The sequence below is a fragment of the Protopterus annectens genome, chromosome 9.part0, assembly GCF_019279795.1.
Source record: "Protopterus annectens isolate FY-2018-M chromosome 9.part0, PAN1.0, whole genome shotgun sequence".
Classification (NCBI taxonomy): Eukaryota; Metazoa; Chordata; order Ceratodontiformes; family Protopteridae; genus Protopterus; species Protopterus annectens.
The window spans coordinates 1,574,233,371-1,574,257,212 of NC_056743.1; the positions used below are offsets into that span (position 1 = coordinate 1,574,233,371).

The 23,842-nt window shown below is 39.5% G+C and overlaps 1 protein-coding gene across 10 annotated transcripts in view; it reads right to left on the reverse strand.

Annotated features, from left to right (window-relative positions):
* The window catches only part of LOC122812189 (adhesion G protein-coupled receptor L1-like), a 3,245,860-nt gene that overhangs the window by 39,002 nt on the left and 3,183,016 nt on the right, over nucleotides 1–23,842 (reverse strand). For 5 of the 10 annotated variants that reach the window (XM_044084517.1, XM_044084515.1, XM_044084523.1 and 2 more), the window contains one exon: nucleotides 8,595–8,612. The exons of 3 other annotated variants lie outside the window; for them this stretch is intronic. In XM_044084517.1, coding sequence (XP_043940452.1) covers nucleotides 8,595–8,612 — 18 coding nt within the window. Of the gene's footprint in view, nucleotides 1–8,560; nucleotides 8,613–23,842 lie in introns of all 10 variants that reach the window. 2 more of the 10 variants (XM_044084520.1, XM_044084519.1) reach the window with 1 other exon arrangement.

Below are 23,842 nucleotides of genomic sequence, written 5' to 3' on the forward strand. Positions count from 1 at the left end.
GTACAATGTCCTTTATGTTTCACTGTTGCAGTCATCACCTGTGGGAGGATTCCCAAAGCTGAAGAGAGGGTTGGCAGGATTAGTTAGAGACCTAGGCATGGGTAAGCAAGCCCTGCCTTCCTGCAGAGGCAAACCCTGCCCTAGCCTTAGAGAAAAGAGGAAGGTGGTAATGCTTTGTAAAGTTATGGACCAAGGTTCAGGTGGCACCTTCCAAGATGTCCCTGGTGGGAACTCCTCTGAGGAATGCTGTGGATGTGGAGGCTGCCCTAGTGGAATGGGTGCGAACAGACTTAGGGGGAGGTTTCCCATGAAATCTGTAGCAGAAATGGAGACAGTGTGATATCCATTTAGAGATAGTCTGCTTGGAGATGGGCTTCCCCTAAGGCAAAACTGACAAGAAGTTGGTCTGTTTTTCTGAAGGGTTTAGTACGGTCTAGGTAGTGTTTGAGCTGCCTGTACACATCCAGGGAGTGCAGAATTCTTCTCCCCTTGTTTTGAGGATTGGGGAAGAAGGTAGGCAGATGAATGGCCTGGTTGAGAGTCACATTTGATATCACCTTGGGCATAAAGGAGGGGTTAGTCCTAAGGATCACTCTGTCTGCATGGAAAATGATGAAGGGCTCAATAGCCATCAGTGCTTGCAGTTCAGAAACCCTTCTGGTTGAAGTGATGGCCAGCAAAAAGGCAATCTTCCAAGAGAGGAATTTCAGTTCTGCTGAGGCAGCAGGTTCAAAGGGGGGGGGGTCAGTTTTTCCAGAACAAAGTTAAGGTCCAGGCTGGCATGCAAGGCCTTCTGGGAGGCCTCATGATAGAAGCCCCTCTTAGGAATTGCTTAAATCGAAGGGTGAGAGAACAAGAGCTGTTCTGTGTTAAACTGAGCAGAAATGGCTGAAGCATGAATCTTAACTGAAGAGAAGGAGAGACCACTATTCAGTAACTCTGCTAGATATTCCAGGATGAGAGGGACAGCAGGTAGGGAGGAACTGTCCCCTCTGGCCTGGCACCAGGAGCAGATTCTTTTCCATTTTCCTGTGTAAGATCTTCTGGTGCTTGGCCTTCTGGCCTCAGTGGGAATGTCCAGCACCAGTTTGCTTAGCAGGGGCTCTTCCCTTATCTTGGGAGGATCAGCCATGCTGACAGCTTGAGAGTCTGCAAGTCTGGGTGCAGCATTTCCCCCCTTGCTTGAGTCAAGAGGTTTGGGATCTGTGGAAGCTGCCAGGGTGGATGAGATGTGAGGCTGCACAGCAGGGGTACCAATGTTGCCTGGGCCAATCTGGAGCAATGAGGATGGCCTTGGGCCCCTCCTCCCTGATCTTGATGAGTACCTTGGGAACAAGAGGAACAGGGGGGAAGGCAAACACAAAGAGTTCCAAGGGAAGGTTAAGGCATCCACCTTCCATACTAGGTGGTGAAATTCCCTGGTGCAAAATTTCTTTAGCTGATGGTTGAGGTGTGAAACAAATAGGTCTACCTCTCAGTTTCCTCACACTTGAGTGGCTTTGCAGAAGATTTTTCCTTGGAGCTGCCATTCATGGGGGTCCACAGTGTGTCTGCTTAAGTGGTCTGCCAGGGTGTTGATTACTGGGAGGTATTGGGCTATAAGGTGTAATCCCATGGATAAGCCCGTCAGCCAGAGCTTCATGGCTAGCCTGCACAGGGAGTAAGATTGAGTCCTTCCCTGTTTGTTGATGTACCACATTACTGTGGTGTTGTCTGTTTCTGACAAGGAGAACCCCTGGCCTGAGATGATGCCGGAAGGATGTCAGAGCCATTTGTACTGCAATCATTTCATTCTGGTTGATGTACAAGGGAAGGTGTTGAGCATCCCAAAGGTCCTGGGTGCACCTGTCCCCTAGGTGGCTGCCCCAAGTGACTTTTGAAGTGTCGGTGGTGAGGGTGTGGCCTGTAAGGCGGTGTATGAAGGGGAGACCCTGGTTCATGGCACATGCCTCTGCCCACCAGAGCAACTCTGTCCTTATACAAGGGATCAGAAGGAGGGAGGTCTCCTGAAGTTGAGAATGCTGTCACCAAAGGTCCCCTAGGTACCACTGAAGTTTCCTCATGTGCAGTCTTGCCAGAGGAATCAGAAGGATTCAAGAAGCCATGTGTCTCAAGGCTTGCAAGAACTTCCTTGCTGTGAGTTGACTTTGGGACTCCAGCTGAGTAAAGTAGAGAGACAAGAATTTCTGCTTCTCTGGGGTTAGGAAGGCCATTTGGTATGCTGTGTCCAGCAGAGCTCCCAGGAAGATGATACTCCTGGAGGGAGTCTGCTTTGATTTCCTCTCATTGATGGTGAATCCCAAGGAAGTGAGAAGGGTTTTTACAAAGAGTAAGTCCTGCAGTAGCTTTTCTTTGCTCTCTGCTTGGATGAGGCAGTCATCCAGATAGGGATAAATCTGAATGTTTTTTCTGTCTGCAGAATGCTATGACCACGGCCAAGCATTTTGTGAAAACCGTGAGAGCAGTAGATAAGCCAAAGGGAAGAGTAGAGAACTGAAAGTGCTGTGAGCCTGCTCTGAAATGCATGGATTTTCTGCAAGATTCCCTTATGGGGATATGGAGGTATGCATCTTTTAGGTCCAGGGTCACTAACCAGGCATTTTTTGTCAGCATAGGCAGCAGCTGCTGCAAAGGTAGCATTTTGAATTTGGGGACCACCAGGGAGGTGTTCAGAATGGATAGATCCAGGATGGGGTGCCAAATGCCCTCCTTTCTTGGAACAAGGAAGAGTCTGGAATAAAAGCCTTTGCCCGCTTGATCTGTGGAAACAGATTATACTACCCCCTGTGATATGAGTGTTTGGACTTGTTTTAATCCCTCTGCCCACTGATTTGGAAGTAAGTCTGAGTACCCTTTGGGGATTATGAGTTCATAGAAATTGAATTTGTATCCCTGAAAAATGATCTTTAAGACCCATTGGTCCTTGGTTACAGACAGACAATTTTCTTTGCAGAGGGACAGCCTTCCTCCGAGCTTTTGTGTGAAAGGAGGGCAGAGAGGGGAGTGGGAGTCATTGAGAGTTTTTAGCATAGAGGGATGGCTGAGAACTCCCTGCCTTAGAGGCAGACATGGTCCACTGTTTGGTTCTCTGTTGTCCCTGTTGTAGGGACCTGGGTGGCCTGTCCTTGCAGGGCTTAGCTTGCCCCATCTGCTAGGAGCAGGAAAGGACCAGTGCTTAAAGGGAAAATTCCTACTGAATTTAGGAGATTGAAGCTGAAAGAAATATTTTACTGTTTGCATAGATTTTGCTTTGTCTTCCATCTTTTTAAGCACCTCTTCTGCTTTTTCTCCAAACAAGCGGTCTTTATCCAAAGGTACATCAATTAATTTAGACTTGACATGATCAGGTAGAGGTTGTTCCTTCAACTATGCATGTCTCTTAATGACAGATCCAGACACTGCTGCCCTGCTAGATGCTTCTAGTGGATCATATCCACAAAGTAAAGAGAGCTTTGCAAATTGGCAAGTAGAGTGCAATAAATCTGCTAACTCCTTAGAATTGGCTCAGTCAGGAAAGTTAGACATCACTTGCTTTAATGCTTCCAAAGTGTGCTGTTGATATTTTAACATATGGAACTGACAGTTGAGAGCTCTGATAGCTAAGGTTGCAGAGGTGTAAACTTTTTTATCCCATCTGTCCAGAGCTCTGGCATCCTTATCAGAAGGTGTAGGGTTCTTTGCAGAACTAGCCCTGGCTCCCTTGGGTCCCTGTGTAATGACCTCTGGGTCTGCAGCAGAATTTCTTTACAGGTATTTGTGAGTGTCTGATACCCTGTAATGCCTGTCTGGTTTATTGGGAACAGGTTGGAGGGCATCCGTGGCTAAACTGGATTCATGGAAAACATCATCCACCACTTCTAAAATAGGGGGGATGGCAAGGGGTCTGTGCTGGGGTAGGTCTAGAAATTCTCTTAGCCTTTTCTTAGACTGAGGGCAATCCTGAGATTCCCATTGGAAATATTTCTTGAGGGTGTGGAGGGTTTCCCCAAAGGAGAGGTCTTCTGGTGGGGGACACAAGGGATCGATTCCTCTGCATCTGAATCCTCATATGCAGTTAGAGGTTATTGTTCTTCTTCAAAATCTGAATAATCTGATTCTTCAGAATCATGCTCAGTCAATAGTTTAGGAGAAGGGTGTCTTTTCCTTTTAGAAGTTGTGGCTTGGCTGCCCCTGATAATGGAAATAAGATCCTCTGCCATCTTAAGCATCTGGGTCTGGGGTGGTGTGACATGAGTAAGATGGTGGCTAGAGGTAGATTTTCTAGGGGTGGCCTGGCTTCTAGGCCTTTATGGGTCTGAGAGAAAAGGCAGTTGGGTGTGAAGACGTGGGTTTCTGACTAGAATCGGTAGTGCGAAAAACCTCCTCAGAAGGTGGTGCCTGAGTCACGCCCTGGACCCAACCGAGGCAATGCCAACCAAAGGCTCTGAAGATGAAGAAGATTCTGCAATATAACGGACTCCAAAAGGATCTCGGTAGAGACCTGCGTAGCTATTGCATCGGGCAGCAGGGGCTGCAAAAGTGCCTCACTGAATTCCAGAGAACTGATGACCTGCTTAGCGGAAGAGTCATTGAAAGCCTTCGCCTTGTGTGGTCTGTCTCTGTCTTTATCCCTACACTTTTTTGGAGGCTCTATGGATTGTTGGCTGACTGACATCTTTTGTGAAGATGGAGGATGAAAATACCTGTCTACAAATAGAGCTCTAATATGAATGGTTCTCACATTAAAGAGGGCACAGAACTGGCAACGGGTGACATCGTGGTCTGAGCCTAAACAAGTGACGCAGTATGAATGGAAGTCTCAGTGTGGGATCTGCTGTCCACAGGCGAGACAATTGTTAACTTTTTCAGACATTGGTTAGTGCAAGAAAGAGAGATCCCAACAGGGTACTTAGCTTTAGACATTTTCAGCTGTGATCCAAGCTCTGCTAGCAACTGGATGGCACACTTGCAAACTGCTTCTGCTATGGCCTCCACGGCAAGAAAGAATGATGTAAAGGTGTCAGCTGCCTTGCTTTATATCACTGATGACCTGATGTCAGTCTACAGGTGACAGCAGCTGATGCAGAAAAACATTGACTCTGGTATCCAGGCCAGCCAAGGGCTACCATAGCAGGGATAACCCATAGGTGATTACCGCAACAGTGGAACACAAAGAACATCATGTGTTACACAAATCCACCAGTATAGAGCAGAGGGTTAAAGCTATGACCTGTTAATGAGTTTTGTCCTGTCAACACAGATCTGACTCCTCATCAGTAGTATGCTATGCAAGTCTAAACGGGGTGCTTACTTAGCTACCACTCCTGGACTGCACATCTTAAAAACATTTCTACCTAGTGTGCTCATCTGGTTAGCATATTAAAAAACAATTCACACATAAAATTATCCCTGTAGCTGAAAACCCTTATTGTCTTTTGATAATGAGAGCAATCAGTAAAATGTTATTTATTCTTATTTCATTTTAAAGTTACATTTCCAAATAATTAAAAAAAAATAAACTCAGCTATTCTCGTACCTTAAGAACTGCAAGACACCCTGACAATATTCAGCTTCATAGCTTTGTGTTTTCTTATGTTTGTTTTTTATTTCTATTACTGTTGTTTCGTGAATCATTTTAAGACACTCAATAAAAAACATATGTTGTAATGTTAACTTTAGGTTTATACCCTTTATGTAAGGAGTTTCTGTAAATCATCGAGCTTTGTCACCTATGTTTACTTGAGCATCTGGCACTTTTGAGTAGAAGAGCATCTGCAGCATCTGTAGCTTAGCTGTTAGCACACTTGTCTTTTACACTTGAAAAATTAGAAGGTTGTGGTTCTGTCTCCCTGTCATATACTCGGATTCATGTTTCATTAATATCACCTTAGCTAACATTATGGAGTGCTATGCTTTGGATGATACATTTGACTGAAGTCTTATACATTTGAGTGGGTAGATCTGAAAGACCCTAAGGTAGTTATCACAAACAGTAGTGTAGTTCTCCTGGCCAAATTTCCCACATATATAGAAACAGTAGCAAACATCTTCCTTCATAATCTTTTACAGACTTAGGAAAACTAGCAGTCAGAAAACAAATAAATAAACCCAGGAGTCATTATTTCATTGAAAGGATGGTAGATGTTTAGGAAAGGCTTTCAACAGATATGATAGAGAGATTCAGTGAGTGGTTTAAATATAATGGGGTATAATTAAAGGATGTGTAACAGCAGCAAGGAAAATGCAAGATCAGAAATCTGTCAATATCTATGGGTAATAATCTTACACACACACACACACATGTAGTCACTGCATATGGTAACATTTTCTCAGATCATGTCAAAAATATGTTTTGCCTGCCTTGATCCAGTTAAATGAACAAAATGTCTCTGCTACCAACATTGTCACCTCACAGTAAGACGCTGTCCGGTTCGATTCTCAACTAGAGCGTCTTCTGCTTGGAGACATGCGTGAATGGGCGTACCTTCGTTGAAGGTTGTGCATCAGGCCTGGCAAGCCGGTACGTAAAAATCAACTGCCAGTCATTAGCAGACTGGAGTTCCACTGTGGCGACCCCTACCAGAGAAAAGCTGAAAGACACAAACAAACCAACATCTAGACAGCTCATGTGCTCCTCCTGAGGGAGACAACTAATCCCAAAGAACAAGCTAATCAAGACCCCTTTCTACAGTGGAACCAGAAATTATATCATCGACCCTCAGAAAGATTGAAGGTTGGATCCTCCCTAGGGGAAGAGTTATAGCCCAATAATTTATTGTTCAAACTCCTCCTGGTATATGTGTATCAGGGTAAGAGATAAGGTTTAAGGGATGGAACAGCTCTACTTGAAGTGTGAGACTCAGTTACACCTTTAGAGCACTTTTTGCAGACAGGCTATTCTGAATCATGCAGGAGGATGTGCTCAGACACTCTTGTTAAATACACACACACACACACACACACACACACACACACACACACACACACACACACACACACACACACACACACACACTCACTCTCTCTCTCTATATATATATTTGCACACACTCACATGCATATACACTGATGCTGAGCTTTATGAGAAGAGAAAGAGAAATACTCCGAGAAAGTACAGTAATTTTGGACCAGCTATGTTCCTTGGAAATTCAATGGGTATACCTTTTTAGCACATTTATCAAACTTTTAAGCACATATTTTTTTAATAAACCAACAGTGCCTTGAGCAGTAAAAGTGCATGTAGCATGATGCTAGTGTACAGCTTTAAAAGTAGCACATTTATAAAATATATGTAATTTACTGTTTTTGCATTGCAGTACACAATCATATTAAACAATGAAGCATGGGTGGTGCATTGTTGGTTTTATAGGTTGATAGGTAATTAGTAGACATGATATCAAGGAGACCACTGTAGAGCTTAGCCTAGTTTCCAACTGTCCCAGTCTGACTAAGTGGCTTACTCAGTGTCACATATTAGGCAAATAGAGGCTGTGTGAATCAAACCCATCAATACAGGAAGCATCTTGTTAACAGATCATAGTCTTAATCTTCTGCATTAACTGATATCTTCTGTTATACCAGTCTTTTGCTATTCAAAGTCATGGGAGAGCTGTCATCTATCCTAGCCATCAATAAAGGTAAGGCAGTAAACCAGTCCTGGACAGGATTCAGGACCTTCACAAGAAAAATGCCCACATTTACTACATACAGATGGGCAAGCATTTAAAGAACCACCAGTTGACCTAATAGAATATCATGGGCTGTGGATGGAAGTCAAATACCAAAAAAAAAGACACACACACACACACACACACACACACACACACACACACACAATCACAATCAGACTCCTCAGTGAAGGCACCCTAGCTAGGAATCAAACCTTAGACATGTCAGAGCTAAACATCCATAATAAGTAATTTGATGCAAAAAGTATATGCCTGTCCATTCCAATGTGGGCAACATGCAGTCATGCCATTTTAAAGTGCTATGCCATTTTTTCACTACACTGTCTCCACACAATGAATTCATGATGCTGTGGTCATAAAAAATATTCTGAGCTGTATTGTGGAGATTGATCCAGAATAACTGATTAAAATCATATCTGCAGACTCTGTTATTATGTGCATGCCTTCATCCAGCTTTGGCTATCACATTAACTTCAGTTCAGTAATTTTACAAGCGATAGGAAGGGTTGATACCATCTGAGCAACATTACATTGTAAAGATCTTCATTTAGATTGCAAGTCAAATGAAGCTATCAAATGCAATAATATAATACACATAAGTAAGCACATGATGTGAGATGAGAAAAGCTTGCATTAAATTATTTGAATTGAGCACAGAAAAGTTAAAATAATTTCTTACCATAATGCACTAAGAATATAAAACGTACTTTGCACATGCTCATATTTAACAATTATATTAAAAAATTAATAAAGTATAAAAATAAAAGTTTATATCCCATTTGCCTTATTTTAAACTTCACTGATTAATTACTTTATGCATATTTATTAAATTAAAAACTCTCTCCCTTATCCCACCCAACCGCAATAACAAGCCATGCAGGAGAACTCTTTACATTTGACAGGCAAAGTTAATTCTGATAGGCGTACTTGTCTCTCGGAAGCTTCCTGTGTGAAGGCATGTAGAAGGGAAGAAGCAAAAGAAAAAAAAAATGAAAATATAAATTAACTTGTGATATAATCCATCATATTACACGATCATTAACAAGCAAGAGCAAAATGCAAAAAGTACATTCCTCTCAACAGTCCTCATAGGCAAATGAGCATTAACTGCACAAGACAAACTGCAGAAGTAATAGGTGAAGATATAAGTTACTTCCCAGGCTAGCAGAATCAAGCTTGAATTGTATTAAAACTATACTTAAACAAAGACTAGCTACAGATTAAAGTCTAAGTGTTACAATCATCTGTGAATGAAAAGAGGAAATCATAGTTTTAGTGTATACTTTTCTTCCCAGATACAATATATTTTTTTAAGTAAAAACTTTCTCAGTAATGTAACTTTTAAGTGTTTTACTTTGTCAGTTTCATTAATTACTTTTTTACAGCGGAGTGTAGGTGTTACAGAGGAGCATTAAAATGCCAATAGTCTGCATTTTAAGTTATAAAAGAAAAAATATATATTCTAATACTTTTTAATTGTTGAAAGGTTCAACTTGCCAGTTGTCAGAGTTCCTAAAGAGGAAATCACTATCGGCGAGTTATGCCGGAAGTGATTCCCTTTTGGGGGGAATCCGCCCTTTTTTGCATTGGTGCGACCATGAAATTTGTATATATAAATGCAGGGGTTTAGGAGATTTAGGGGGCTTGTCACCGGTAAAAACACTTACAAAGTGTTTTTCAGCAAGATTTGTTTGGTAAATGTAGTTTGGGGATTCAGATCCAAGACGCATTCACTTTTGTCTACTCATAGTAGATGTCCTTGAGATAGTTCAGCTGTTGAACTGTGGCATGTTTCACTACACTTAAAACCTTTCCGATGTCACAGTAAATGTGGATATGTCTTTTGTGAGTACTTTCATATAAGATGATTTTGTCAAACTGCAATTCATGAACAGTAATTTGTCAAATGATTATAGTTAACTCCAGCATCTCTTGAAAAGCTCAATATGTGAAGGAGGTGAAAAATGACAGTCTCCATACTCCCAACATGGGGGCCTCTATCCACTGTAAACCTCAATTCAATATGCTAATTCTAAGGTCACTACACCTTAGGGTAAATGGAATATTTAAGGTAAGTTTTATTCCTGAGCTAGTATTTTGCAAAAATGAAGAATGGCTACAAGCAGTCAACAAATTCCTGTCAATCATTTTTGATTTGAACAATAGTACTTTTCATTTAGAAAGATTTGAATGCTGCCATCCAAAAATAAGGAAACTAGACAAAGAAAATGGACCATTTTTTAAATTACTTTCTACATTCTGATGTGCTTAAAAATGTTTAGAAAATGAGCTTGCAGAATCAATGCTCCCCAGTGGATGCATGATATTTCCAAAGGTGGTAAATTAATGTCCAGGCAGAACCTAGTAAAAAAAAAAATGCCTGCCTGTTCTAACATAAACTCTACATGCTGACACAGAAATGCTTTACTGGAGCCACCATTTATTTTCCATTTGCTAACCATGGATCATAAAAAGCACAATTAGCAAGCAGGAAAACAGAATAAGAAAATATATACATAAAAATAACAGATTTACTGCAAGCAATTACAGCAGCAGTAATTAAAAGGACCTGCAATTTCAATTCCCATTGATAGCTGCAGCACCTAAGAAGTCACAGTTTTTGGCATGAAAAAATAAAAAGAAAACACAAAAACAAAACACAGAAGTAAACAAAGCAATGCCAATTGGTGGTTAAGGTCTTCATAATGGTTAAAGTCTTCTCTTCCCATTCACAAGGTACAAGATTTGATCCTAACGTCTGGCCAATACCTTTTTGGAGTTTGCATCTTCTCTCTGTGTCTCTGTGGGGTTCCTTCCACCTCCAAAAACATGCTGAGTGCTTCCATCTCAAACTCACCAATGAATAGAGCTGTGGGCAGCAGTACAGACTCTACATATTACTGTATAGGGGAAGATTTGAATAGACCAACCACTTTAGACATCTACTGTGGTGCGCAGTATCCTCAAGATAGGAGAACATGGATCACAGACTGCATGCCGTGGCAGGGCTTATCACTCAATTGTGTAAAATATAGCTCTAAGTAACACAGTCTTATTGTCTAATGCCATCAAATAGGCACGGGTATTTGTTGGTGATAAGTGGGTTGAGGACCCAGCCTACTCCAACCTACACCAGGGACCCATGCTAATGGTGGGAGGAGTGTATTTGCCCCTATTGCCCAATGTGTGCGCACTATAAATCCCAGCAGCCATGGGTCAATAAGCTACTTGTCAGCCAGTGTCCAATTGCCCAGCCTGGGTTAGCTAGGATAGCTCTGTCGAGCAAAAGCTGGACATAAAACCAATCAACCTGCCAAACATAAACTAAGAATTGCTAAACTCAATGTACACTTACTGACAGGATGTAACATGGAAGTAGGTGACATGATGGCATGGAGGAGACTGAACATCCTATGTATCCCAGAGACAAGATGGAAGGGCAGTGCAGCAAAGACATTTGGTTTGGGATTCAGAGTCTACTACTCAGGAGGAAGACAGGCTAGAAATGGTTTGGGAATTTTGTTGAGAGAGAGGCTTCAGAAGACAGTGAATGATGTTATCAGACTTAGTGACAGACTCATGTCAATCAGACTCCAATGTAAGGATAGGGCAGCATTCATAATCTTAATCTATGCCCCACAGCAAAGTTGTGTCAGTGAGGAAAAGAGTGCAGTCATACAGTTGCAGGACACCATGAACTGACATTTGTAATGGGTGACTAAAATGCACATATCGGGACAGACAGAACAGGATATGAGGATGATCTGGGTCCACATGGGTGAGGCAACAAGAATAAAGAAGGAATGGCCATTCTAGACTTCTGTCTAGCAAATGGCTTGATAGTAGCCAACTCATGGTTCAAAAAGACACAGTCACAAGATCATATACACGAGTGGCCAACATGCAAGTCAGGTAGACTGCTTCCTAGTAAGAAAAGGGCACTGGGGTAGAATCAGTGATTTCAAAGTCATACCCAGTGAAACAGCTGGCCCACAGCATAAACCACTGCTTGCTACAATTAGCTGCAACCAGTGGTTAGAAAAGGCTCTAAATTCAACCAAGACCATGCTAGACCTGGAAGTTGACTGGAGAGAAAGTGGTACAGTTCAAGGAATTACTCAGGGCTCTATCACTCCAAGAAGAGGAGGAAATAGGTTGAGTTGAAGAAGAATGACAGCACCTCAAAACAGCATGCATGGGGTGCTACAGAACAGATATATGGCCAAGCAAGGTATGGGAATAAGGTACATAAGGAAAGTTGATGGTGGAATGCACATGTTCAGGAAGTCATCAAAGGAAAGAATGAGTGTAGGAAAAATTGTGAGATAAAAAAGATGGACCAGCTTAGGAAGGAATACTGGTTGTCTAACAAACAAGCTGAGAAAGGAGTTGCAATAGCAAGAACAGGGCATCAGAGCATTCTACTAGCTTCTAGAAAGTGACAGTAGTTGGCACAAAGAAACTATATCAGGTTGCAAGACAAAAACAAAAAGATAAAGAAGATAGTCAAACATCCTTTGTGACATCCCACCTCTGGCCCTGTAATCAAAGAGCCTTAATCCTCACCACTAGCACCAGTGGGGGATATACATTGGAAGGATGACAAGTACACACACATTAGTTCCAGATGCAGCTCTCTGCATCAAGTATAATTTTTCTTAAGAGCACACAGAGACCACAGTTAGTCCGGGGATGGTTTCTCCCTCTTTCTACAGATCCCCAGTAAGACTTCCCACTGGCACAGCTACAGAGTTGAGATCTCAGCTGACTGACCAAGCCAAGACCTCCAGCATCCACTCTGTCCAACCAGGGCTTTATTTCCCTGCCAAAGTAGCTGACACACACACTCTTTGAGGTTTGAAATATACACACATATATACCTGGAAAAGGATGGCACAGGTTTACTTGCTATGCCCCCTTCTGCCCAGACTATAAGGTAGTTTCCCCTGCCACCAGTCACTCCTTATCAGCTACCTTAAGGCCTTAACAAAGGGTGTCCAATCTTATTGTGTAATGTTACTGTTAATAGAAATGGCAGTTTGACCAAGAGCAAGGCTATTAGGAGTGGCCCATACAGTGTCACCAAATAAATATGCAAGTACTCTCAGAACTTAAATATGTCTCACAAAAATCAGCCACAATGAAATGTTTAAATATATTTAATAATAAATAAAAAACAAGACAATACTAATTATATATGTACAGTGATGCCAGAATTCAAAATCACAGGAAATATTTAAAGCAACATTGCAGGACAGTTTCAAATAAATAAAGAAAACTAAGATACGCTTTGCTATATTCCTGCCTATATCTAAAAGAATTATACTGTACCCTAGTACACTTACTTCAGAGCAAGCAAGGCAGATGTGGTGAGTAGATCTTGATGTTGAAAGGTCAAAGAAAAATACAGAATACTCTCTCTCTCTTAGAGAGTTCTTAAATTAATATCTCAAATATTACTGCTGGGATAGCTTGCAAAATGACATAATGTCTTGTCATCTGACTCTATCCCAGGTAAAACCCCTGCTGCTGAAAGCTAGCAGTATTTAGCATCCATCTGCGAAAATACATAAACCTTAGATCTTTTGGCAAATGGTGGAAGTCATAAAATAATTTACATTCCTCCACATTTAAAGACAATACAGAAAACTTCTCTAGTACAGACATTATGTCTCCTGCTGCAATGAAACTGAAAGATAACAACTTTTTTATGGCCAGCCATAAAGTAATTTAATTTCAACTATTTTTCTGCAAGTTACCTCCTGTGTTCCAGTTTCTCCTATTTAAATATATACATTTAAACAGTTACTATAGTGTATATACATTTCTGTTCTTTTACAGTAGGATACACTGTGGATAGATACATCTTTAAGCTCAGTACTTTACAAACCCTTTTCAACACATGTCTGTACAAACCTAGTTTGATATACATATAACATGCAGTTCTAATAAGTTTGTAACACATGTTTATGAATCATGTTGATATTCCCAAATGACTTATAATTATTTACAAAATTCCAGATAGTTGGGCTGGCAGTTATGTCCTTTTCTGACACCCTTCATAATGAATGCTGGCAACAACCTGATTACCAGTCCACAGGACATCAAAGGCAGATGGAAGGATTACTTCCAGCAACATCTGAATGAAGAAAATCCTACAGTAGCTGTAATGCACCAGACACAGCCAATGATGAGAGAAGAAGAGAAGCCCACCCTACAAGAAGTAAGAACAGCATTAAGGAAAATGAAGTAAGGAAAGCAGCAGGCTAAGATGAGGTTACAGCAGATATGTTAAAGATGCTGGGTGAGATAGGGGAGAAATAGGCCCTGAGGGTACTCATATAGCAGTGCAGAGAGAAAGGCACAGCCCAGAAGACTAAAGAATAAGCATACTTGTGACAATGTACAAGAACAAAGGTGATATCCAAAATTGTGGGCAGTACAGAGGTATCAAACTCTAGTCACATTGCCTGAAAGTTCTGGAGAGGATTACTGATAAGTGGATATACAGAGAAGTAGAAAGTTAGATGGAAGATGAGCAATTCATTTGATGCAGCACAACTGATCCGATGTTTACAGTGAGACAGACAGTTGAGCTAGACATAAGGAAAGAGTCCATCTGAGCATTCTTTGACTTGGAGAAAGCATATGCCAAGGTCCCAAGAAAGCTGATTTGGGCAGTACTGTTGTGGTTTGAAGTCCCAGAAACATTGGTAGAATTAGTGCACTCTATGTACAAGGACACAATGACTCAAGTACAAACAGTGTTCAGTCTCACAGAGGGGTTTCCCAGTGGTTGTGGGTGTCACCAAGGTTCAGCTCTGCCCCCACTGCTGTTAAAACTGGTGATGGACTACATTAGCAATGACGGTGGAAGGGACAAATCAACAAAGTTGTTTTATGCAGATGATGTGGCATTACATGCAGGCTATTTCTCTGAAGTACAAGCAAAAAGTAAAGCTCTATGGCTAACAAAGTTTGCTGATGACTGCAAACTGGGAGCAGTCATAAAATCTCCAAATGATGTCAACATCCTACAAGAAGGTCTTACACAAACAAATGTTTAGTGTGAAAGTCATGGCCTTAAAACTCAATGCAAAACAATGTATTATCACCTTTTCAATAAGAACAATGTTCATGCTAACTACCACATCAATAGCAACACCCTAAGTACACACTCAGTGGTGAGAGACCTGGGAACACTGGCTGACAGCAACCTTACCTTTGATCACCATGTCTCCACAGTGGTAAAAAGGGCATTCTATAGTGCTAATCTCATAAGTAAGGGCATTGCCTCCAGAAAAAGAAGTTGTAACCTCCCTGTACTCTTCCCTCATCAGGCCAATAATTGAGTATAATGCCCCTATTAGTATGTACCTTTCCAAACATCTGCAGCAAATGGAGAGACCGCAAAGGTTCCTCACAAGGAAACATCAAGGTCTTCAGCATCTGTCCTATGTGGATCATGTGAAATCACTTGTCACTTTATTCTGTTTTATACAGAGTACTCAGAGGAAATCTCTGCCTTGTATAAAAGGCAATCTCTGACCCTGTTTTATTAGAAATGTTACATATCCACAAGTCAAGTGGTACACTGGTTACTCAGTCTAAAGACCTTAACCTGGTATGTAACAATAGAAACTGCTGGGAGGGACAGATTTGTCTCCCAGAGGTTACCACACCTTTGGAACAGACTCCCACTTCATGTCAAACAGAACACCTCATTGACCCTCTTCAAATGCAATCTGGATGACTGGATGGGTAACCATAAATTCACTCAGGGTGTTCCACCTGTGCCCCTCTTGGACAAGGGCAACAGGTGCTGATCATGGTAATAAGGGTAGAACTTGGCTAGGCTTGTAAGGGCCCTAGGGCCATTAGCCTAGTAGCTTCCTATGATCCTATAAGAAATTCAGCAAAGGATAGGGGAATGGAATGCAAAACAGAAGCACCTGGGACGAAACTAAGTACAGATAAGACAGTGGTAATGGCAGCAAATTAGGGAAATCAGAAGGAGCTTAAAATTGAGACAGAAGGAAAGACAGTGGAACAGGTTAATAGCTTCAAGTATCTGGGAGAAGTGGCGGAGGAGAAGGAAGTCTGAATGAAGAGGTAAAAAATAGAATCAGAGGGGCTGCAGCCAACTGGCATAGTGTGCCAGATATAGTACATGGCAAAAAAAGTTAAAGAAGCTGAAAAGTTAAGTTGTACAAAACAGTGATGTGACCAGTACTACTACATGGTACAGGAACCTGGGTAGTAAAGGCAAAGCAGATAAGAAAGCTAGAGGTGGTATAAATGAAGTTCCTGAGAAGGGTGGTAGGATGCACACTGTGGGCCAGATGAAGAAATGAGGACATAAGAGCAGAAGACAAAGTAGCTCAATTGCAGAAAAAAATCAGAGAGAAAAGCAGAAGAAAACCTGGTGAAAAGATTTGGGATAGACAGGGTGAAGGTAAGGTGAAACAAGGGTATCCACCAAAGAAGCGGATGGATTGTGTGAGAGAAGATCTGCAACTGTAAGGCATGAGTTTCGAAGAAGGCAGGAGTGTGGCACTGAATTGAGAGAAATGGCAACACTTAGCACAACACTTTGACCTCATGTAGAAACAAAATGTGAAAAAGGGGGTTGATGATGGAGATAAATAACAAAAGCAACTGCAGTAGTAATTACACCAGTGTGTGTGTGTGTGTGTGTGTGTGTGTGTGTGTGTGTGTGTGTGTGTGTGTGTGTGTGTGTGTTTACTGACATACCACTTTTTATCATGATTTGGACTGCATCTGACAGCAATAACTAAAAAGATATTACCACAGCTGTTATTTATGTCTTAATTCATTCATCTGGTCACAATGAGGCATCTGTACTGTGTGTATTTAGGAAAAATGAATACATCTTTGCATGTGTGTATGTGTACACACATATGAGTTTTTATAAATGGTTTAGATACTGTCTCTCTCTGACTCTGCATCTGTATATATCTAGGTGTGTGTGTGTGTGTGTGTGTGTGTGTGTGTGTGTGTGTGTGTGTGTGTGTGTGTGTGTGTGTCCTGTGTGTAAGTGTGTGAGAGACAAGAGTCTGTGCAGACATTGTTTAAACACTTACAGAACTTATACTATGGATGTAAGACACTTCCTATAATGACAATTACATACTCTATACTAACTTTGAAACATTATGAGGAAGAATTATTTCACATCAGATAAAACAGAATATACTAGTAATAAAACAAATACAAAACAATTTAATAGATTGAGCTCATGTTCTACATGCAATAATACCTAAAGTTGGGTATCACAGTGAAATAAATGATATTCCTGTGGTGGGGAGGCCTCACAACACCAATGGGCAGTCTGTTATTTTCCTGTAACACCTTTTATTGCTTGCATAGTAACTGTGGAAAGGTGATGTTGATATCAGCTGTATAAATACAGACTGTTTCATTAGCAGCCTGAGGTGATTGCAGAAATTTCATATATTTCTGCATTTACAGTTTTAGCTAAAACATGAAAGTTTATACTCTTTTAGGACTATTTGTGTGAAAGTATTTATGACTTTTAATGTTTTGAAATGTACACCCATTATACTTGGATTAAAGTGCTCACTAGGTTTCATATTCATCTTGAGATTTTTTTAAGAACAAATATGGCTTGCATCTATAACTATACTATGAGAAGATGTTGCATCCTAGAGTAACAGCATACTAGGCTTTCTCAAGAATAACTTGCTTCAGCTGCCAGATAAGGCCATTCTTAATACCTCCAAGAAGCTATTCACATTGGTTTACCATATTCAGTTATAAAATGGAGCTCACTCTTTGCTGTGTTCATAATAGTTAAAAAGATCAGTGGATGATTTTTTTATGGTTACTTGTTTTAGTTTGTGGATTGTCAAAACAAATATTTTTTCAGTAGATGATGGTTGATGATTTTTTTGGTTAATATTTTTGGTTTACACTTTGTTAAATAAATTATTTATTCCAATGGATGACAGTGGATAATTTTTGGGCTTCTACTTTTTTATAGTGTTATGTAATGACAAATGTGATATGTTAAGTATGAATGAATGTCTATGTTCAATTTGACACATTCAGATCACTTAGAACTTTTTATAACAGATTTAGGAAGATGTTTATTTGTTTTTGTATGTGTGCATATATGTATGCATCTAATTTATTTATGTATGTATGCATGCATGTATTTGTGTATGTATTTATTTAGTTATAGATTTCAAACTGGTCCAGGGGCCCTTGTCTGACACAAACTGTGCCCCAATGACAAGGCAATAACAAGTAAGAAATGTAGTTAAGAATACAAAGAAACAAAAACAATAAAAACATTTCTGCCATTAAGGCATTTGCCAAAGATTGGAAGTACAAAACATATCCATGATGTGACAATGAATGAGAAAATATTAAACATATAAGCATATATGATTAATACTTACGTATACAATTTAAAGTTCATTATAAATACAAAATTGCATTCACACAATGTACAGCTAAGAGTACAGTAAAATGTTATTACAGTGTAATGTACTAGGGATCAGCTTGTGAATGTTGCATGGTTGTATAAAAAGGAGTCAATGATAATATCTGCATAACTCTTGCTGTCCTAAGGTAGAATCAAACAGATCAAACCTGCATATTTTGCAATGAAACCTAAGAAACGGCATACCATTGTGTTAGCTCATGTCTCCATAGCATTTGCATTTACTTTCTTTGAACAAATGATCTCCGGATGGTTTCCTGAAAGCCAATAGTTGGTCTATATTCCTAATATTCTTATGGGAGATTGTTCCAAATACTAGTAAGTATTTTTGAATAGTTTCAAGCTGGCTGTTGTTTTAAGCCTTTGTGAATGAATGTGCTAATCTGTTGTCAGGGGGTGCATATATTTGGTTGAAGATAATAATAGCCCAAACAATTGTTCCTTACACACAGTTCTCCCTATAATTCTCACTCTAACCCTCTGTTCCTACTGTCTAATCCTATTCCTCTTATCTGTTCTCCTAACAACCTGACCCTTATGTTTCTCTGTAATCAAGTTAAATGGGAACATTAGACCACATCATTGCTATGTACAAGTGGTTTCTCAAATGATACTGTTTGTATATGCTGTTGAATACTTTTATTACATTGCTGTATAAAAAATGTGTTGTGCATGCAATGTACTTGTTTTTGCTTTATCTGTTGCCTGCTGTAAATTGCAACCTGAGTTGTGCCTTAAGTGGTCAGATGCCTAGCCCTGTTAAACCTAAATAAATAAATTTAGGTTGCAGTTTTGAATTATTAAAATGCACAGACACACATTATACTACAACTGGGGAATTCCAACACACTTTAAGTCTAACAAAATCATACTGCTTTACTAACTTGAATGGCTTGTGGAACTTCCCAGTGACTCTGACACAATAACTTTTATTCACAACAAACAAACATTTTAGCTAGCTTTCATTTTGAAATATGTAGCACTTAGCTACAGGGTTTTGGTAGTTCAAATGAAAAACAATCTTCACTCAGAAAAACAAAAAAAAAATGTGTTATTATAGAATATCTGCTACTAAAGCACATTAACTAACAAGCTTACACTTGTCTTCGGTGTTAAAACTTTCAGCATTCCGGCATGTGGCAAAGTCTTCCTTTCTACTCCTCATGAGTACAGTGTATTATTAATGGACAACAATCGGAAGATGACAAAATAATTACAGACCTTTAAACTTAGTGAATTTTCCTTTACTTGTTCACTTATTTAGCTGTTTGTTCACCAGGGTACTATAGTGATATATGGAGACACTTAACCAATGCGTGGGGCAGTTGGGAATTTGGGATAGGCTCCATAATGGGCTCCTGGACTGCATGCCTAGTAACTAGTTATTAACCTATATCAGAAGTAATAAAAATGTACAGAATAAAATGACTACAGAAGTAATTAAAATGTATAGAACATGATACAATGTATGGTATGGATTAAATACATCAACTTGAATTAATCCATCTGCTCAGGACAATGAGTTAAACCTGAACTTAAGAGTAATATACAATAAAAGTTATGCTAAAACAAAAATGCACATTTGTTATCTGATACCCAAAAAGCTGCTACCATCTACAGAGCATATGGAGTTGTTCACCTGATCATCCGTGAGATTAAGAGCAACGTTAATGAGATAACCATTACCTATGTCCAGCTCTTATCAGTCCAGTTACAGAATACTGCCCCATGTTCTTTCACCTATTCACACATCATCCCATAAGGTTAGAGAAGGTGCAACAATTCCTCACCAAGACAATCAAACGGATTCAAGGTATAACTTATAGTCAAAGACCATAGCAATGCTCTCTTCTCTATACATTACTGCCTTCTTAGAAGAGATGTATGCCTGATATACAAAGCATTAAAAGACCCCATACAGTTTAAAACCTTTTGCTTAGAACACACCACTTATCTGAACAAAAGAGGGTACTTGGCCATAGAAAAAAATATTAATTATGCTGTGAAATATGACAATTTCATATCTCATATATTTCCAAACCTATGGAGGAAACTCCTCTTCTCAATTAAATTCAGCCCAAACACTCATACATCTAAGAATGAAGGGGATAACTGGCCACAGAGATGTAAGTTACAACATGGGATCCAGGGCATCGAGGTCCTCAATAGCGCATAGGCCTTGAACTTGTTCACCAAGCGTATCAAACTACAAATCTTTAAATGGATTCTCTATGTGGTGCTTAGTGGGACTGACATTATAAACACAATGAGTTATAATGTCTGTAAAATATAGGGCAGGGCGGAACATATGGATTCAGCTGATGTGTGTTTAGCTTAATTATACTGATCTTCCTTGTAGACAATGTCAAGGATTAGTTGTCATATAGTGCCAGTCAATGGGTTTCACATCTCTGATAAATTCTACCTCATGTGAACGTTTTTGCATTAGAAAGCTGGCATACCTGGGCACTCACATGGACGTGCTTGCAAGCAGATTTACTGATGTGCTGTAGCCATTTTGTCCTTAAAACATTGTTGTAAATGAATGGCCAAAAAAGAGCTATCTTGGACATTAACTATGCAGTCAATAATGTCTGGGGACCTAGCCCATCATTTGTGGAAGGTTTAGGCTTTTTTAACCTGTTTTTCCATTGAAATATATGCTGAAAAAGAATGTACATGGCCATTGGCAGATCCCATCATAGCTTCTAAACCTTAAAAAAAATCTTGAGGAAGTATTAAAATAAGGTATATTTCTGATTCTAAAGTTATTTTCACTCTTTTAGTACTAGGGTGATTTCAGGTATAAAATACCTAAACACTTTTAATAAAGATTACAGAATGCAGCTGATTATATCAAATGACAGGACTAAATAGGAATACGTGGAGCTGCAAGAACACTGGAAATGGCGAACAGTTACCTGAATCAAAACGACTTAACAGATTGGCACAAGGTACTACCACTCACAATTGGTAACACAGAAAGTAGAACGTATAAAGGCAGTTTGAACTTGGTCAGATGTCTGAAGCAGTCTAGGGCCAGGACTCCGTTACCTTTACTCTTGGTCAACTGATTATGTCACTGAAGAGATATTCTCCCCAGAGGATCAAAAGAGCACATGGGGCAACTATCATATCATATCATATATCCTCGACCTATGTTCCAAGACATTTGATGATAAAATCCCTCGACTGCAGGGATCAAGATAAAATATTAAAACCAGGACCTGGGGGTGGACTGCAAGACTGCAGGCACAGCAGTACATATTGCTCCTCACTACAGTATAGTGTTATTTAACAAACACTGCTTATTCCTACTTGAAAAAAGTTAATTGAACTGGATTATGTCATTCCCTGCCACTATTTAAGTAGAGTAATAGAAAAACTTTGAACTCAGATTCGATAGAGGTGCTGATCCACTTCTGCACAGTTTAAGGTATTTGAGCAGACTTCAAGCATATTTATTTCTCCTCCCTGTAGAAGGCACTGCAAACAAATAAACCAAAGGCAACATATTCTAGGGAAAACCTGCAAGAATCTGTAATACAAAAGCCTACTGCCCAGAAATTGGGATTCCCATCCATATCGTCAAATTATTTTTTAGCATTTTGATGATGGAGAAGATAAGATTTTCATGGATGAGATGGATTTTGTTAGGCTTTATCTATGAGACATCGAAGAACACTTTTTCGGCTCACAATTTATAGTAAATTAAAATATCAAGAATGGTGAGCAGACAAACAATAAAACAGAAAATCTATTTGCAGGGGACAAGCTCCCTGCAGTACCCCATACCCCCTAAATTATATATACTAACTCCACAGTTGGGGCACAGTGCACAAAGGGACAAAACCCCATGAAAGAGCTCTAATAACTCACAAAATACAATATATTCCTGTGAAACTCACCACAATATTACATTTTTAGAACTAGAACCACCCATCCGCCAATGCACAGATGACTTGCAACTCTACTTTTTAATGTAACTATGCCTTTTGTCAGTCCTGACTCTTTAGTGAAGGTGAAGGATCATCTTAAACAAGTGAAGGATTGAACTGCATTGATACAAACTATAGCAGCTATTGTGGCAGGAAATACTCTTGCTTGAACTGTTACCAGTGTTAGTCCATCAATTTTCATTTTTGCTTCTCTTTTCTGCTTCTCTCTCTCATTATGGGCATTTTTCATGTCATGATGTGTTTCAACGTATGATTTTTACTGAATGCTGTGAGTGCTCCTGGGAGGCAGCTGTCAGTGATATTCTTTTCTTGTGTTTTGATGGTGGAGGGTAAGCTGTTTCCCTGTTTATTTTATTTTATTTTTTTATTTTTTTAGCTTGTCTTGGTTGCGTACTGGCTCTGATACCTTTCTGGTTTGTGGGGAGGGCAACGTGTTTTGGTCTGCCATAATTGTTTTTAACAATTTTTGCATGTGGGTATGTAATTAGATTTACTTTTTTGTATGTTAAGATTTTGCTCTTCCCTTAAGAGATGTTCATCAGTCTCATGGTACTTGGCATTTCTTGACCTACAGGAGAATACAAAATACTGCTCATGCTCCTGAAACTATTGAAAGTACTCTTTTACGAATGTATAAAAAGTGAATTGCTTATAAGCGATCAAAGCACTGTCTTTCAAATGACCATTTTCAAAATGATGTATATCGAAAGCCAGTGAATCAAAAAAACCTAAAAAACACAAAAAAATCTACCCACCTCCTCAAGCTTTTTCAGCCGTTTTGCTGATGCAAAGATGACATTTAATGGAAGAGATGGATTTTGTCAGGCTTACCTATAAGCCACTGAAGAACACTTTTTTCGGCTACTGATTATTGAAAATGAAATACTGAACATGGTAAGACGAAAAACATAAAAGACACAAAAAAACCCCTCTTTTTTTTGGAGGTGGATTGGTCCTCCTGCATGTTTTATGTGAGTGGCTTTACTCCCCTAATACCAACATCACAGTTGCACCACAATGGAGAAAAATCTCCAAAATGTGCTCCTCTGGCTTGAACAATGCAACATATCGCAGTGAAACTCACTTCACTATTTTTTTTTCAAATTTAATTTTTATTGTTTTTGATTTAACTAAAAAGGAACAAAAACAAAATAACAATACAGAACATAAAACATTGCTTCAGTGAACATATAGAAAATGGTACAATCATGAGTATAGCAATGCACCAAAGTATTTTACAGAACTTAAACCCCTTTGAAGTTTAGAATTATTAAGAGTGAGGTGTAACCCTTTATTAGTAGGGGAGCTTGAGTTGCAGGTGTAAAATGTTCAGGTGTAGTAGGGGGAAAGGATATATACATTATTTACAATATTTACAGCATGGATGCCATTAGAAGTGAAGAGTAGTTGAAATTTCAAATGTTTATAGGTAATTATTAAATTACAGAGGGTATATGGTGTTTGTGCATTTGTGATGTTATAAGGATACCTTCATGGAGTGTAATCTAAGTGTGAGGGTCATGTGAGTTTTACTATTATGAAATGGAATCAAACAAATTGCTCCAGTAAGTCTAGAAATAAGCTTTTCTGTTGTTACTTTTCATGTAGAGTTTATGTGAGGATATGTATTTTATTGCCATGGCTTTAAAGTTTTCCCATGGGATCATAGTTGGGTTTAACCAATTTTTTTGCAATAAAATATTTACCGAGGGCACAGAGTGTAATTA